This window comes from Taudactylus pleione, unplaced genomic scaffold (assembly GCF_031769625.1).
Source record: "Taudactylus pleione unplaced genomic scaffold, aTauple2 ptg002615l, whole genome shotgun sequence".
In the NCBI taxonomy this organism is placed as follows: domain Eukaryota; kingdom Metazoa; phylum Chordata; class Amphibia; order Anura; family Myobatrachidae; genus Taudactylus; species Taudactylus pleione.
Window position 1 is genome coordinate 87,177 of NW_028286993.1, and position 20,210 is coordinate 107,386.

Consider the following 20,210-nt stretch of genomic DNA (forward strand, 5'->3'; position numbering starts at 1 on the left):
TACACCCGGGGACCTGTATTACTCACATCCCCCGTTGTGATAGAACCGAGCTGTACTCTAGACCGGACCCTCTTATCTCACCTCACAGAGAGAACCCAGCCAATGGATCTAATACAGAGTCATCCCCAGATTCAGTGCACTGCTTACATCTCCCCAGAACGGACCCATCACCACCGCACCGAGAGTCGGCCATTTCCTGGGCTGTACTAATGCTCCTGAATACTAATCCAACACATACAATGGCCGCCTTCAGTGTCCATGGGCGACAAGTGCACAATGATAATGGACAGGGCTGTGATTGGCCATCCCATGTGAGCACCCTGTATATGGTTACCAGGACCCTACAAGGTGTAAATAGTGTACACAGCAACAAGTGTAAGTACCACAGACGCTGCAGAAGAGACACACAAACACTAATGTACATATTATGTTATGGCAGCAAATGCTCAGGAACAGGGCCTGTGTGTGCACACGCGTGCGCGCTGGGGAACAGGGCCTGTGTGTGCACACGCGTGCGCGCTGGGGAACAGGGCCTGTGTGTGCACACGCGTGCGCGCTGGGGAACAGGGCCTGTGTGTGCACACGCGTGCGCGCTGGGGAACAGGGCCTGTGTGTGCACACGCGTGCGCGCTGGGGAACAGGGCCTGTGTGTGCACACGCGTGCGCGCTGGGGAACAGGGCCTGTGTGTGCACACGCGTGCGCGCTGGGGAACAGGGCCTGTGTGTGCACACGCGTGCGCGCTGGGGAACAGGGCCTGTGTGTGCACACGCGTGCGCGCTGGGGAACAGGGCCTGTGTGTGCACACGCGTGCGCGCTGGGGAACAGGGCCTGTGTGTGCACACGCGTGCGCGCTGGGGAACAGGGCCTGTGTGTGCACACGCGTGCGCGCTGGGGAACAGGGCCTGTGTGTGCACACGCGTGCGCGCTGGGGAACAGGGCCTGTGTGTGCACACGCGTGCGCGCTGGGGAACAGGGCCTGTGTGTGCACACGCGTGCGCGCTGGGGAACAGGGCCTGTGTGTGCACACGCGTGCGCGCTGGGGAACAGGGCCTGTGTGTGCACACGCGTGCGCGCTGGGGAACAGGGCCTGTGTGTGCACACGCGTGCGCGCTGGGGAACAGGGCCTGTGTGTGCACACGCGTGCGCGCTGGGGAACAGGGCCTGTGTGTGCACACGCGTGCGCGCTGGGGAACAGGGCCTGTGTGTGCACACGCGTGCGCGCTGGGGAACAGGGCCTGTGTGTGCACACGCGTGCGCGCTGGGGAACAGGGCCTGTGTGTGCACACGCGTGCGCGCTGGGGAACAGGGCCTGTGTGTGCACACGCGTGCGCGCTGGGGAACAGGGCCTGTGTGTGCACACGCGTGCGCGCTGGGGAACAGGGCCTGTGTGTGCACACGCGTGCGCGCTGGGGAACAGGGCCTGTGTGTGCACACGCGTGCGCGCTGGGGAACAGGGCCTGTGTGTGCACACGCGTGCGCGCTGGGGAACAGGGCCTGTGTGTGCACACGCGTGCGCGCTGGGGAACAGGGCCTGTGTGTGCACACGCGTGCGCGCTGGGGAACAGGGCCTGTGTGTGCACACGCGTGCGCGCTGGGGAACAGGGCCTGTGTGTGCACACGCGTGCGCGCTGGGGAACAGGGCCTGTGTGTGCACACGCGTGCGCGCTGGGGAACAGGGCCTGTGTGTGCACACGCGTGCGCGCTGGGGAACAGGGCCTGTGTGTGCACACGCGTGCGCGCTGGGGAACAGGGCCTGTGTGTGCACACGCGTGCGCGCTGGGGAACAGGGCCTGTGTGTGCACACGCGTGCGCGCTGGGGAACAGGGCCTGTGTGTGCACACGCGTGCGCGCTGGGGAACAGGGCCTGTGTGTGCACACGCGTGCGCGCTGGGGAACAGGGCCTGTGTGTGCACACGCGTGCGCGCTGGGGAACAGGGCCTGTGTGTGCACACGCGTGCGCGCTGGGGAACAGGGCCTGTGTGTGCACACGCGTGCGCGCTGGGGAACAGGGCCTGTGTGTGCACACGCGTGCGCGCTGGGGAACAGGGCCTGTGTGTGCACACGCGTGCGCGCTGGGGAACAGGGCCTGTGTGTGCACACGCGTGCGCGCTGGGGAACAGGGCCTGTGTGTGCACACGCGTGCGCGCTGGGGAACAGGGCCTGTGTGTGCACACGCGTGCGCGCTGGGGAACAGGGCCTGTGTGTGCACACGCGTGCGCGCTGGGGAACAGGGCCTGTGTGTGCACACGCGTGCGCGCTGGGGAACAGGGCCTGTGTGTGTGCACGCTGGGGAACAGGGCCTGTGTGTGCACACGCGTGCACGCTGGGGAACAGGGCCTGTGTGTGTACACGCGTGCACGCTGGGGAACAGGGCCTGTGTGTGTACACGTCTTGTCCCGGCATGGGTGAAATGCCGGGCGTTTAGATGTAGACGCCCGCATTTCCCCGACGCCGGGAGACCGGCATCACGATCGTAGTGATGCCGGGCGCCGCGAGCAGACAGCCGCAGGGAGGGGGGGGTTAGGTTTAGGACTCCCGGGGGGGACTTAGGGCTAGGCACCCCCACGGGAGGGTTAGGGTTAGGCAGCGGGGAAGGGGGTGGTTAGGGTTAGGCACTTAGAGGGGGGGATTAGGGTTAGGTTAGTGGATACTTACCTATCCACGATCGGGATTTCCAGCGCTGTCGGGCTTCCGCTGCTTCGCACTCTGCTCCTGTCGGGCTGCCGCTGACGGGAATCGAACCGCCGACCATTCCGGGCCTATGTGTATACACGCTGAGGAACAGGGATATATATATATATATATATATACACACACACACACATAGACAGAGGGGATTACTCAGGCCTTGAGAGTAGTAATCGGAGACGGCGAGTTATTAATAGAGGGGAAGAGGACAGGTGGTGACGGAGAGGAAGGAGATTAAGCACTGGGGGCACAGACACAGACAGGGGCTCTGTCCAGAGACTCAGGGCCTGATTCAGCAAGGAGCGCAATGGAGAGAACGCACGCACTCGGCCGATGTTTTCACACTGTGCATGCACGAACTAGCCAGTGCGATTGGGTAAGCGTGCGCAGACTACACACAGACCCTTCCGATATGGATTGACAAGAAGTGCCGTTTGTGCGTGGTGATGGGGGGGCGTTCGTGCGAAGGCGTGCCTGTGCATCGGGACGCCAATATAGGGGCATACATAATTAAGGCAGTGCAGCGGCATACACAGCCAGACGACGCGATGCACGCAGGAAGTGGCCAAAATCATGCGCAACGTCAGATCAGCCTCTATTGTGCGTATGGTTCCGATGTTTCCGCCGTCTTGTGGTGTACTCAGGCTATGAGTAAAGGGAAGAGGGCGACATTGTGTAGTGCGCGGCGTCCGCATCTTGTTCTGCGGTTGCCGTGCGTCTGCATTGATTAGCATATACACGTAGCGGCCGGGTGCGTGTGTTCTCTCCCTTGCGTTCCTCGCTGAATCAGGCCCTCAGTATCAATAAGTCCATTAGTCACAGGTCACCGCTCCATAAACCAGATCCAGTAACTCACCCCAAAAAGTTCTACATATTCTACACCGAAACCCCCCACCCGGTTCCAGTCACCAGCTCCGTACGCTCCAGTACTGATACCCCTCCTACCAGTTCCCAGTACAGATACCCCTCCCACCTGTTTCCAGTCACCAGCTCCGTACGCTCCAGTACAGATACCCCTCCCACCCGTTTCCAGTCACCTTCCCCGTACGCTCCAGTACAGATACCCCTCCTACCTGTTTCCAGTCACCAGCTCCGTACACTCCAGTACAGATACCCCTCCCACCCGTTTCCAGTCACCAGCCCCGTACGCTCCAGTACAGATACCCCTCCTACCCGTTTCCAGTCACCAGCTCCGTACGCTCCAGTACAGATACCCCTCCTACCTGTTTCCAGTCACCAGCTCCGTACACTCCAGTACAGATACCCCTCCCACCCGTTTCCAGTCACCAGCCCCGTACGCTCCAGTACAGATACCCCTCCCACCCGTTTCCAGTACAGATACCCCTCCCACCCATTTCCAGTCACCAGCTCCGTACGCTCCAGTACAGATACCCCTCCTACCAGTTTCCAGTCAAGAGCTCCGTACGCTCCAGTACAGATACCCCTCCTACCCGTTTTCAGTCACCAGCTCCGTACACTCCAGTACAGATACCCCTCCCACCCGTTTCCAGTCACCAGCTCCGTACACTCCAGTACAGATACCCCTCCTACCCGTTTCCAGTCACCAGCTCCGTACGCTACTCAGTATTCTGAAACCAGAAGCCATAATAAGATAACAGGAGGGGCCCGGACAATAATTATGGTGCATTGCTCCTGGCATGGGTAACAGATTCACCAACTCACACCAGACAGAATTCCCGTTACTCCTAATGTGATGAGGTTATTGCTCAGACCCTTAGTAAGTAGACAGAGCAGAATGGGATTGCTCATATCTATGTCCGGCCTTACCACACCCATTATCAGACTAATACGGTACCGGGAAGTAGCGCCATGCTGTGCCCCGTCACTGCCCGGGAATATTCTGTGCAGGTACTGGCTGAGAAGTCTGTCATTCACGATGCCTGAAACACAACACAAAGGAGGATACAACATAAAGTACAACTCTATTATGTGTGTGATAGAGATAGAGATAGAGATATATATATATACACACACACACACACACGTATGTAATTATATACACACAAGCACACTCATGTGCCATGACGCATTGTAACTAGGGTGTTTGGAGTCCAGGGCAAGTTATAAAAACGGAGTCCCCCCCTAAAGTAGGTGAGCGCGCCGAAAAAGTGGGGGTGGTCACACGCCACAAGGGGCGTGGACACTGGAAAATTGGGGCGTGGCAACACGACACCACCGTTTCTGGTCACTCTGGGAACATTCCTTTCCATATGCACTTTAATGCCCCAAGTAGTAGTGCCCCTATGGGCCTGATTCAGAGCCGGACGCTATTTGCGCTCGCTCGTTCAGAAAAAGGGGCCGGCTATTTAAATTGAGCGCTCGCTCTTTGCGGTCTGCTGATGCCTCTATGTCTGAGCGAGCGAACGAAACATGCGCTCGCTATTTTGTAAAGACGCCCCCTGGCCGCTCGCATCCTACGTTATCTCCGCTATTTATTAGATTAATCGAGTACATCGAAAGGCGTCTGAACTGCTCGCAGTGCTTGTGGTTGGATTTTCCTACCGCAATCATGCGAACAGTACAGGCTAAGAAACAACCAAAGTGACGTGGCCGATGACGCTGCTTTGTTAATTATGCACACCCTTAAAACGCCCGTTTTGACCGTTTGGCTCGCCTGCGTTCGGATCTCCACTCCCCGTTTTTAAGCACCTTCCCCTGTTACCACCCACAAACGCCTCATCCTGTCACTCATATTAGCAGGCACTTGCAATTTTGCGAACACACGTTTTCCGACCGCACTGACTGGTTGGAGCATGCGCATTACGACCCATACGCAGATGTGCGAACATCGCTTGGAGCGAACGAGCGGCCGCTTACGAGCGGCTCTGAATCAGGCCCAATGTACGAAGCCTTGGAGAGAGATAATGTACCAACCAATCAGCTCCTGTCAATTTTCAAACAGCCTGTAAAGTGAGTTAGGAGCTGATTGGTTGGTACTTTATCTCTCTCCAAGGCTTAGTACATAGACGCGTCAGACTAAGCTTCAATGGGGCAGCGGCTGATGTTATACATTCTCTGCACAACGCTGGGAAATAAAGGTTACTATTACATTATATTTATAACGCACCACAAGAGCTCCGCAGCGCCGTACAACAGACTAATAATAACTACGTCTGTATCACAGGCCGGTCCCAGAGGGACCCTGGACAGGGCGAGTATCGGGAGCCGATCTGCAGACTATCACTGTACAATGCTAAATCCACCTCATCAGGATCAGATCTGCAGACTATCACTGTACAATGCTAAGGCCGGGTACACGTCATCAGGATCAGATCTGCAGACTATCACTGTACAATGCTAAAGCCGGGCACACGTCATCAGGATCAGATCTGCAGACTATCACTGTACAATGCTAAAGCCGGGCACACCTCATCAGGAGCAGATCTGCAGACTATCACTGTACAATGCTAAAGCCGGGCACACGTCATCAGGAGCAGATCTGCAGACTATCACTGTACAATGCTAAAGCCGGGCACACGTCATCAGGATCAGATCTGCAGACTATCACTGTACAATGCTAAAGCCGGGCACACCTCATCAGGAGCAGATCTGCAGACTATCACTGTACAATGCTAAAGCCGGGCACACGTCATCAGGAGCAGATCTGCAGACTATCACTGTACAATGCTAAAGCCGGGCACACCTCATCAGGATCAGATCTGCAGACTATCACTGTACAATGCTAAAGCCACGTCATCAGGCTGATCTGCAGACTATCACTGTACAATGCTAAAGCCGGGTATACCTCATCAGGAGCAGATCTGCAGACTATCACTGTACAATGCTAAAGCCGGGTATACCTCATCAGGAGCAGAACTGCAGACTATCACTGTACAATGCTAAGGCCGGGTACACGTCATCAGGATCAGATCTGCAGACTATCAATGTACAATGCTAAGGCCGTGTACACGTCATCAGGATCAGATCTGCAGACTATCACTGTACAATGCTAAAGCCACGTCATCAGGATCAGATCTGCAGACTATCACTGTACAATGCTAAAGCCGGGTACACCTCATCAGGAGCAGAACTGCAGACTATCACTGTACAATGCTAAAGCCGGGTAAACCTCATCAGGATCAGATCTGCAGACTATCACTGTACAATGCTAAAGCCGGGCACACGTCATCAGGATCAGATCTGCAGACTATCACTGTACAATGCTAAAGCCACGTCATCAGGATCAGATCTGCAGACTATCACTGTACAATGCTAAAGCCGGGTACACGTCATCAGGCTGATCTGCAGACTATCACTGTACAATGCTAAGGCCGGGTACACGTCATCAGGATCAGATCTGCAGACTATCACTGTACAATGCTAAAGCCGGGCACACGTCATCAGGATCAGATCTGCAGACTATCACTGTACAATGCTAAAGCCGGGCACACCTCATCAGGAGCAGATCTGCAGACTATCACTGTACAATGCTAAAGCCGGGCACACGTCATCAGGAGCAGATCTGCAGACTATCACTGTACAATGCTAAAGCCGGGCACACGTCATCAGGATCAGATCTGCAGACTATCACTGTACAATGCTAAAGCCGGGCACACCTCATCAGGAGCAGATCTGCAGACTATCACTGTACAATGCTAAAGCCGGGTACACGTCATCAGGAGCAGATCTGCAGACTATCACTGTACAATGCTAAAGCCACCTCATCAGGAACAGATCTGCAGACTATCACTGTACAATGCTAAAGCCGGGTACTCGTCATCAGGATCAGATCTGCAGACTATCACTGTACAATGCTAAAGCCGGGTACACGTCATCAGGAGCAGATCTGCAGACTATCACTGTACAATGCTAAAGCCACCTCATCAGGATCAGATGGGCAGACTATCACTGTACAATGCTAAAGCCGGGTACACGTCATCAGGAGCAGATCTGCAGACTATCACTGTACAATGCTAAAGCCGGGTACACGTCATCAGGAGCAGATCTGCAGACTATCACTGTACAATGCTAAAGCCGGGCACACCTGATCAGGATCAGATCTGCAGACTATCACTGTACAATGCTAAAGCCGGGTACACGTCATCAGGATCAGATCTGCAGACTATCACTGTACAATGCTAAAGCCGGGTACACGTCATCAGGATCAGATCTGCAGACTATCACTGTACAATGCTAAAACCGGGCACACGTCATCAGGATCAGATCTGCAGACTATCACTGTACAATGCTAAAGCCGGGCACACGTCATCAGGATCAGATCTGCAGACTATCACTGTACAATGCTAAAGCCGGGCACACGTCATCAGGAGCAGATCTGCAGACTATCACTGTACAATGCTAAGGCCGTGACCAAACAGCAATGATTGGACAGTTGGGTATGAAAAATCTTCCAGCATGTCTGCCTGATCCAATCACTGGTCGGTGACATCGGTCAGTGTATGCGCAGCCGCAGCCAACTACCCGCCAGCCCACCTGCTCCTTCACAGGGCAGGAAGGCGAGGGGTGTCCTTGCCGGGGAGGAGAGCAGAAATCATGGGTCACCTCGCACTGTGATTGGCCACGATATACGATGGGCATCGGTCTGACAGTGTACTTATTATAAATACACTCAGCAGTAATAAGAGATGAATTCACCACCCACTATAGCACAGCGGAGTCTCACTAACAGACATTATGTTGTTACCAATGAAGGGTCCCATCATCCTGCCCCAACGTCTATCAATGGCTCCCCCACGATTGGTAATGGGGCGGCTATCCAAGCTGTCCTCGCTCGTCTTTGCTGCAGTCGCGTCAAACAGCCCCTCTTGGCGCGCCTCGTCCTGTGAGACTCTGCTAGCGCCGGGGATCATTTCTGCCGAAAATGCGCCTAAGCCTCTATATGATGCGACCAGGATGCACCAGGAGACTGTGCCGATTACATTACATGTGACACGATGACGTGGCTGCGGCTATTTTCCACGCGAAGCTCTGTCACATATTAATCAGTACAGTCTCCTGGTGCGTCCTGCTCGCATCACATCGCAACTAAGACACAATTTCTGCAGAAAAGACGCTGGCAGAGGTGAGGGAACCCGCTGATCACTCATCGGGCACAGGGCACTGCGCGGTGTGAGCAAGGACACATATGTACGTGACCAGCAATGTAATTCCACATCCTGCCCCTTAGGGAATGGTTTAACGTTGCCAGATTTAGAATTGCCCACAATTACGCTGACATGCAATGCCCACACAACACACGGCTTACATGTGCACTGCCACTCGTACAACACACGGCTTACATGTGCACTGCCACTCGTACAACACACGGCTTACATGTGCACTCCCACTCGTACAACACACGGCTTACATGTGCACTCCCACTCGTACAACACACGGCTTACATGTGCACTCCCACTCGTACAACACACGGCTTACATGTGCACTCCCACACAACATACGGCTTACATGTGCACTCCCAGAACTCTCTGGTTTCTGTATAACTTTGTGCCCCAAGCTCCTTGTTGTGTTGCTGTAACCAGTCGGGAAAAGACCATGAGCTTATGGGAAAGGAGAAGCTTCTTCCTCACAGGGAAGATCGCAGAGGATAAAATGACGACAATATCTGTAATTATTGTGCTGTAAATGAGTTACCAAGGAGGGAACTAGCAGCTACAGGACGTTCATTCTGTATAGAGAAGGGGACGCCCCATCCTCACCATGTCCCTACTGGATGGATCCCTTCTGAAACATTACCTGTAACTTTCGTCTTCTCTGGCTCTATGGACAGTCGGTAATTTCTCCTCATCAAAGATGTGCCGGACCCTCTGGACGCCATGACCACGTGGAAACTGTAATGCAGAGACTCACACTCACTGCTCTGACCTCACCTGCTCACACTCACTGTGTCACTAGATATTTTCCACACTCACTGTGTCACCAACGATTTCTCACACTCACTGCTCTGACCTCACCTGCTCACACTCACTGTGTCACCAGCGATTTCCCACACTCACTGCTCTGACCTCACCTTCTCACATTCACTGTGTCACCAGCGATTTCTCACACTCACTGCTCTGACCTCACCTGCTCACACTCACTGTGTCACCAGCGATTTCCCACACTCACTGCTCTGACCTCACCTGCTCACATTCACTGTGTCACCAGCGATTTCCCACACTCACTGTGTCACTAGGGATTTCCCACACTCACTGTGTCACTAGGGATTTCCCACACTCACTGGTGGGGAGAGCAATTCAGTTGTTTTTCCGATCGGGTGCAAGTGCCCAGATTTCTACTCAGACCCTTCTGAGGTGGCGAGCAGAAATTCACAAAAACTCTTGCTGTTTGCCACATAAAGCGATTACAACCGGTACATTTGGGAGCAATAAGCACCATATGTAATGGGCACACGCGACACTCCAAATCGGGGGAAACAATTGAATTGCTCTGTTGGGCGCCTATTACTTATAGGCGCACAAAAAATAGAAAATAAATTCCCCCCACTGTATCATTAGTGATTTATCAATCACACTCAAAATATCAGTAATGATTTTTCACACTCTATAATTAGTGATTATTCACAATCACTCATTAGTGATCTCTCACGCTCAATATCTTTAGTGATTTATCTCTCACACAATGATAGTGAGTGTGAGAAAATAAGATATGTTCTAACCTTGTTTTCAAGTTCCATAGGGGACAGGGACAACGCTGGGGTATAGGGATGTACAGGAGGACTGGGCACCAAACAATTAATCTTTAAGAGAACTCAGAGCAGCCCAGTCTCCTTCTCCCCTATACCCTGCCCCCAGCAGCCCAGTCTCCTTCTCCCCTATACCCTGCCCCCAGCAGGCCAGCCTCCTTCTCCCCTATACCCCGCCCCCAGCAGGCCAGCCTCCTTCTCCCCTATACCCTAGCCTCAGCAAGCCAGCCTCCTTCTTACCTATACCCCGCCCCCAGCAGGCCAGCCTCCTTCTCCCCTATACCCCACCCCCTGCAGGCCAGCCTCCTTCTTCCCTATATCCCGTTCCCAGCAGGCCAGCCTCCTTCTTCCCTATACCCCGCCCTCATCCCCAGGGAGGCCAGCCATCTTCTCCCCTATACCCCGCCCCCAGCCAACCCAGCCACCTTCTTCCCTATACCCCGCCCCCATCCCCAGGCAGGCCAGCCTTCTTCTCCCCTAGACCAGGTAGAATGAGCCATCACTAAGGCCGGAGCAGGGAGGTCTGCCGCCGGATATGCATGGTCAAACGGAGCCAGCGAGCACAGGTCTGCTTTACAGCCGGCCAACCCAGTTTGTGAAATCCATAAAGCACAAAAAGGGAAATCGGACTCACAGAGATCCCTAGTGCGGTCTACATAGATCCGGAGGGCCTGCAACAAATCCAAAGAGGACTCCTCCAGAGAACACCAAGGAAAAAAAATAAATCTTCAAACCCGGTGATAAATGGTAGCTGAAGCAGGTTTGCGGGCACGAAGCATGGTACAAATTACTGACCTGGAAAAACCCCTGGCACTCAGGATGAATGTCTCAATAGCCACCCCGTCAAAGCGAGACGGGCCAGATCCAAATGGAAGCACAAGTTTGAGATAGGAGATCCAGACATAACGGAAGACGCAGAGGAGCGTCGATGGAGAAGGCCTGAAGATCCACATAGCAAGCTCTACGCACCCAATCGGAAGCCATGAGGATCACTGTGCCGTCGCCCAGTTTCAATTTGCGGAGGACCCACGGAATGAGCGAGATCAGAGGGAATATGTACATGAGACAAAAGACCCACTGAACTCCCAAGGCGTCCACCAGGACAGCTCCCGGATCCCTGGTGCGAGAACCGTATCTCGGCAGCTTGTGGTTGTGTCGAGACGCCATCAAGTCGACGTCTGTAAGGCCCCAGCGATAAACCAAATCTGAAAAACATCTGGATGAAGAGACCACTTGCCCGAGTGAATGTCCTGAACCGTTCCACTGACCCTGAAAGGACTGCTTGCAGGTTACGGCCCACACCCGCGCAGACTTGCATCAGTGGTAAGACCCAATCTTGGATCCAGAAGGGTCAGCCTCTGTCCAAATGGGAGAGCCATACCTCCTGAGAGAGGATGATGGTCTGCGACCTGATCAGGCAATAGGAACCGTTCCATCAGGACAGAACCTCCCTCTGAAGAGGTCAGGAGTGAAACTGGGCATACTCCACCATGTTGAAGGTGGAGACCAGAGAGAAAGAGTGAATGGACACTCGACGGTGATGCAAGAATCTGCGCACCTTGACCAGAAGGTCCTGAATCTTGTCCTCTGGAAGGAAGACTCTCTGAACAGTTCAGTCTAGTAGGGCCCCCAGGAGGATCTTATGCTGAGAAGAAACTAAGCAGGACTTTCCCCAATTGATAATCCACCAGTGAGATTGGAGCAGATCTATTCCCAGACGAAGATGTTCTGTGAGAACATCAGGAGACTAGGCCAGGATACGAACATCGTCCAGGTAAGGGTTAGATAAGGTAGTGGGATTAGGAAGGAGGCTGGGCTGCCTGGGGCTGGGTATAGGGGAGGAGGCTGGGCTGCCTGGGGCAGGGTTAGGGGAGGAGGTTGGCCTGCCTGGGGCTGGGGGCAGGGTATAGGGGAGAAGGAGGCTGACCTGGCTGGGGGTGGGGTATAGGGGAGAAGTAGGCTGGCCTGCCTAGAGCTGGGGACAGGGTATAGAAGATAAGGAGGCTGGGCTGCTGTGAGTTCTTTTAAAGATTAACTGTTTGGTGCCCAGTCCTCCCGTACATCCCTATACCCCAGCCTTGTCCCTGTGTCCCCTATAGACAAGAAGAAATCACTAATGATACAGTAACGATTATTAACAGTTGCTTATATTGCTCCTCCCCTTTCTACGTTCAGACCCAGCTTCCTCCCTCTCTGAGGCTGTGCTACTGCTTGGTATATAGCCATACATCACTAGTGATCACACAGGTACTATATATAGCCATACATCACTAGTGATCACACAGACACTGTATATAGCCATACATCACTAGTGATCACACAGACACTGTATGTATATACCCATTCATCACAGACACTGTATATAGCCATACATCACTAGTGATCACACAGACACTGAATATAGCCATTCATCACAGACACTGTATATAGCCATACATCACTAGTGATCACACAGGCACTGTATATAGCCATTCATCACAGACACTGTACATAGCCATACATCACTAGTGATCACACAGACACTGTATATACCCATACATCACTAGTGATCACACACTGTATATAGCCATACAACACTAGTGATCACACAGACAGACACTGTATATAGCCATACATCACTAGTGATCACATCGACACTGTATATACCCATTCATCACAGACACTGTATATAACCATACATTACTAGTGATCACACAGACACTGTATATAGCCATACATCACTAGTGATCACACAGAAACTGAATATAGCCATACATCACTAGTGATCACACACTGTATATAGCCATACAACACTAGTGATCACACAGACACTGTATATAGCCATACATCACTAGTGATCACACACTGTATATAGCCATACATAACTAGTGATCACACAGACACTGTATGTATATACCCATTCATCACAGACACTGTATATAGCCATACATCACTAGTGATCACACAAACACTGTATATAGCCATACATCACTAGTGATCACACACTGTATATAGCCATACATAACTAGTGATCACACAGGCACTGTATATAGCCATTCATCAAAAGACACTGTATATAGCAATACATCACTAGTGATCACACAGACACTGAATATAGCCATACATCACTAGTGATCACACACTGTATATAACCATACAACACTAGTGATCACACAGACACTGTATATAGCCATACATCACTAGTGATCACACAGACACTGTATATACCCATACATCACTAGTGATCACACAGACACTGTATATAGCCATACATCACTGGTGATCACAGACACTGTATATAGCCAAACATCACTAGTGATCACACAGACACTGTATATAGCCATACATCACTAGTGATCATACACTGTATACAGCCATACATCACTAGTGATCACACACTGTATATAGCCATACATCACTAGTGATCACACAGACATTGAATATAGCCATCACTAGTGATCATACACTGTATATAGCCATACAACACTAGTGATCACACAGACACTATATAGCCATACATCACTCGTGATCACACAATGTATATAGCCATACATCACTAGTGGTGATCACACAGACACTGTATATACCCATACATCACTAGTGATCACACAGACACTGTATGAAGGCATATATCACTAGTGGTGATCACACAGACACTGTATATACCCATACATCACTAGTGATCACACAGACACTGTATATACCCATTCATCACAGACACTGTATATAGCCATACATCACTGGTGATCACAGACACTGTATATAGCCAAACATCACTAGTGATCACACAGACACTGTATATAGCCATACATCACTAGTGATCACACAGGCACTGTATATAGCCATACATCACTAGTGATCACACAGGCACTGTATATAGCCATACATCACTAGTGATCACACACTGTATACAGCCATACAACACTAGTGATCACACACTGTATATAGCCATACATCACTAGTGATCACACAGACATTGAATATAGCCATCACTAGTGATCATACACTGTATATAGCCATACAACACTAGTGATCACACAGACACTGTATATACCCATACATCACTAGTGATCACACAGACACTGTATAAAGGCATATATCACTAGTGGTGATCACACAGACACTGTATATACCCATACATCACTAGTGATCACACAGACACTGTATATAGCCATACATCACTAGTGATCACACAGACACTGTATATAGCGATACATCACTAGTGATCACACACTGTATATAGCCATACATCACTAGTGATCACACACTGTATATAGCCATACATCACTAGTGATCAGACACTGTATATACTCATACATCACTAGTGATCACACAGACACTGTATATACCCATACATCACTAGTGATCACACAGACACTGTATATACCCATACATCACTAGTGATCACACAGACACTGTATAAAGGCATTCATCACTAGTGATCACACAGACACTGTATATACCCATACATCACTAGTGATCACACAGACACTGTATAAAGGCATACATCACTAGTGATCTCACAGACACTGTATATACCCATTCATCACAGACACTGTATATACCCATACATCACTAGTGATCACACAGACACTGAATATAGCCATACATCACTAGTGATCACACACTGTATATAGCCATACATCACTGGTGATCACAGACACTGTATATAGCCAAATATCACTAGTGATCACACAGACACTGTATATACCCATACATCACTAGTGATCACACAGACATTGTATAAAGGCATACATCACTAGTGATCTCACAGACACTGTATATACCCATTCATCACAGACACTGTATATAGCCATACATCACTAGTGAAAACACAGACACTGTATATAGCCATACATCACTAGTGATCACAGACACTGTATATACTCATACATCACTAGTGATCACACAGACACTGTATATACCCATACATCACTAGTGATCACACAGACACTGTATAAAGGCATTCATCACTAGTGATCACATAGACACTGTATATACCCATACATCACAGACACTGTATATAGCCATACATCACTAGTGATCACACAGACACTGTATATACCCAATCACAGACACTGTATATAGCCATACATCACTAGTGATCACAGACACTGTATATAGCCATTCATCACAGGCACTGTATATAGCCATACATCACTAGTGATCACACAGACACTGTATATAGCCATACATCACTAGTGATCACACAGACACTGTATGTATATTAGGGATGTGCAGGCTCGGTTCTACTCGGTTCCGTTCGGTTCTTTTTACCAAATCTTATTGGCTATCCAAAACTCGTGACAGCTGAAACCCAATAAGATCCGGTAAAAAGAACCGAACGGAACCGAGTAGAACCGAGCCTGCACATCCCTAATGTATATACCCATTCATCACAGACACTGTATATAGCCATACATCACTAGTGATGACACAGACACTGTATATAGCGATACATCACTAGTGATCACACACTGTATATAGCCATACATCACTAGTGATCACACACTGTATATAGCCATACATCACTAGTGATCAGACACTGTATATACTCATACATCACTAGTGATCACACAGACACTGTATATACCCATACATCACTAGTGATCACACAGACACTGTATAAAGGCATTCATCACTAGTGATCACACAGACACTGTATATACCCATACATCACTAGTGATCACACAGACACTGTATAAAGGCATACATCACTAGTGATCTCACAGACACTGAATATAGCCATTCATCACAGACACTGTATATAGCCATACATCACTAGTGATCACACAGGCACTGTATATAGCCATTCATCACAGACACTGTATATAGCAATACATCACTAGTGATCACACACACACTGAATATAGCCATACATCACTAGTGATCACACACTGTATATAACCATACAACACTAGTGATCAGATAGACACTGTACATAGCCATACATCACTAGTGATCACACACACACTGTATATACCCATACATCACTAGTGATCACACATTGTATATAGCCATACAACACTAGTGATCACACAGACAGACACTGTATATAGCCATACATCACTAGTGATCACATCGACACTGTATATACCCATTCATCACAGACACTGTATATAACCATACATTACTAGTGATCACACAGACACTGTATATAGCCATACATCACTAGTGATCACACAGACACTGAATATAGCCATACATCACTAGTGATCACACACGGTATATAGCCATACAACACTAGTGATCACACAGACACTGTATATAGCCATACATCACTAGTGATCACACACTGTATATAGCCATACATAACTAGTGATCACACAGACACTGTATGTATATACCCATTCATCACAGACACTGTATATAGCTATACATCACTAGTGATCACACAGACACTGTATATAGCCATACATCACTAGTGATCACAGACACTGTATATAGCAATACATCACTAGTGATCACACAGACACTGAATATAGCCATACATCACTAGTGATCACACACTGTATATAACCATACAACACTAGTGATCACACAGACACTGTATATAGCCATACATCACTAGTGATCACACAGACACTGTATATAGCCATACATCACTAGTGATCACAGACACTGTATATAGCCAAACATCACTAGTGATCACACAGACACTGTATATAGCCATACATCACTAGTGATCACACAGGCACTGTATATAGCCATACATCACTAGTGATCATACACTGTATATAGCCGTACATCACTAGTGATCACACAGACATTGAATATAGCCATCACTAGTGATCATACACTGTATATAGCCATACAACACTAGTGATCACACAGTGTATATAGCCATACATCACTAGTGGTGATCACACAGACACTGTATATACCCATACATCACTAGTGATCACACAGACACTGTATAAAGGCATATATCACTAGTGGTGATCACACAGACACTGTATATACCCATACATCACTAGTGATCACACAGACACTGTATATACCCATTCATCACAGACACTGTATATAGCCATACATCACTAGTGATCACACACTGTATATAGCCATACATCACTAGTGATCAGACACTGTATATACTCATACATCACTAGTGATCACACAGACACTGTATAAAGGCATTCATCACTAGTGATCACACAGACACTGTATATACCCATACATCACTAGTGATCACACAGACACTGTATATAGCCATACATCACTAGTGATCACACACGGTATATAGCCATACAACACTAGTGATCACACAGACACTGTATATAGCCATACATCACTAGTGATGACACACTGTATATAGCCATACATAACTAGTGATCACACAGACACTGTATGTATATACCCATTCATCACAGACACTGTATATAGCCATACATCACTAGTGATCACACAGACACTGTATATAGCCATACATCACTAGTGATCACAGACACTGTATATAGCAATACATCACTAGTGATCACACAGACACTGAATATAGCCATACATCACTAGTGATCACACACTGTATATAACCATACAACACTAGTGATCACACAGACACTGTATATAGCCATACATCACTAGTGATCACACAGACACTGTATATAGCCATACATCACTAGTGATCACAGACACTGTATATAGCCAAACATCACTAGTGATCACACAGACACTGTATATAGCCATACATCACTAGTGATCACACAGGCACTGTATATAGCCATACATCACTAGTGATCATACACTGTATATAGCCGTACATCACTAGTGATCACACAGACATTGAATATAGCCATCACTAGTGATCATACACTGTATATAGCCATACAACACTAGTGATCACACAGTGTATATAGCCATACATCACTAGTGGTGATCACACAGACACTGTATATACCCATACATCACTAGTGATCACACAGACACTGTATAAAGGCATATATCACTAGTGGTGATCACACAGACACTGTATATACCCATACATCACTAGTGATCACACAGACACTGTATATACCCATTCATCACAGACACTGTATATAGCCATACATCACTAGTGATCACACACTGTATATAGCCATACATCACTAGTGATCAGACACTGTATATACTCATACATCACTAGTGATCACACAGACACTGTATATACCCATACATCACTAGTGATCACACAGACACTGTATAAAGGCATTCATCACTAGTGATCACACAGACACTGTATATACCCATACATCACTAGTGATCACACAGACACTGTATATAGCCATACATCACTAGTGATCACACAGACACTGTATAAAGGCATACATCACTAGTGATCACACAGGCACTGTATATAGCCATACATCACTAGTGATCACACAGACACTGTATATAGCCATACATCACTAGTGATCACACAGACACTGTATATAGCCATACATCACTAGTGATCACACAGACACTGTATATAGCGATACATCACTAGTGATCACACACTGTATATAGCCATACATCACTAGTGATCAGACACTGTATATACTCATACATCACTAGTGATCACACAGACACTGTATATACCCATTCATCACAGACACTGTATATAGCCATACATCACTAGTGATCACACAGACACTGTATATACCCAATCACAGACACTGTATATAGCCATACATCACTAGTGATCACACAGACACTGTATATACCCATACATCACTAGTGATCACACAGACACTGTATATACCCATACATCACTAGTGATCACACAGACACTGTATAAAGGCATTCATCACTAGTGATCACACAGACACTGTATATAGCCATACATCACTAGTGATCACACAGACACTGTATATAGCCATACATCACTAGTGATCACACAGACACTGTATATAGCCATACATCACTAGTGATCACACAGACACTGTATATACCCATACATCACTAGTGATCACACAGACACTGTATAAAGGCATACATCACTAGTGATCACACAGACACTGTATATACCCATTCATCACAGACACTGTATATAGCCATACATCACTAGTGATCACACAGACACTGAATATAGCCATACATCACTGGTGATCACAGACACTGTATATAGCCAAACATCACTAGTGATCACACAGACACTGTATATAGCCATACATCACTAGTGATCACACAGGCACTGTATATAGCCATACATCACTAGTGATCACACAGGCACTGTATATAGCCATACATCACTAGTGATCACACACTGTATACAGCCATACAACACTAGTGATCACACACTGTATATAGCCATACATCACTAGTGATCACACAGACATTGAATATAGCCATCACTAGTGATCATACACTGTATATAGCCATACAACACTAGTGATCACACAGACACTGTATATACCCATACATCACTAGTGATCACACAGACACTGTATAAAGGCATATATCACTAGTGGTGATCACACAGACACTGTATATACCCATACATCACTAGTGATCACACAGACACTGTATATACCCATTCATCACAGACACTGTATATAGCCATACATCACTAGTGATCACACAGACACTGTATATAGCGATACATCACTAGTGATCACACACTGTATATAGCCATACATCACTAGTGATCACACACTGTATATAGCCATACATCACTAGTGATCAGACACTGTATATACTCATACATCACTAGTGATCACACAGACACTGTATATACCCATACATCACTAGTGATCACACAGACACTGTATAAAGGCATTCATCACTAGTGATCACACAGACTCTGTATATACCCATACATCACTAGTGATCACACAGACACTGTATATAGCCATACATCACTAGTGATCACACAAACACTGTATATATCCATACATCACTAGTGATCACACAGACACTGTATAA

The 20,210-nt window shown here is 48.5% G+C and overlaps 1 protein-coding gene across 1 annotated transcript in view; it reads right to left on the bottom strand.

Annotated features, from left to right (window-relative positions):
- RNF123 (ring finger protein 123) overlaps positions 1–20,210 on the bottom strand; it is a 95,290-nt gene that overhangs the window by 64,873 nt on the left and 10,207 nt on the right. Inside the window, exons 2-3 of the mRNA XM_088466187.1 lie at positions 9,404–9,498; positions 4,506–4,590 (exon numbers count right to left, since the gene is read on the bottom strand). Coding sequence (XP_088322313.1) covers positions 4,506–4,590; positions 9,404–9,485 — 167 coding nt within the window. The 5' untranslated portion in view covers positions 9,486–9,498. The remainder of the gene's footprint in view (positions 1–4,505; positions 4,591–9,403; positions 9,499–20,210) is intronic.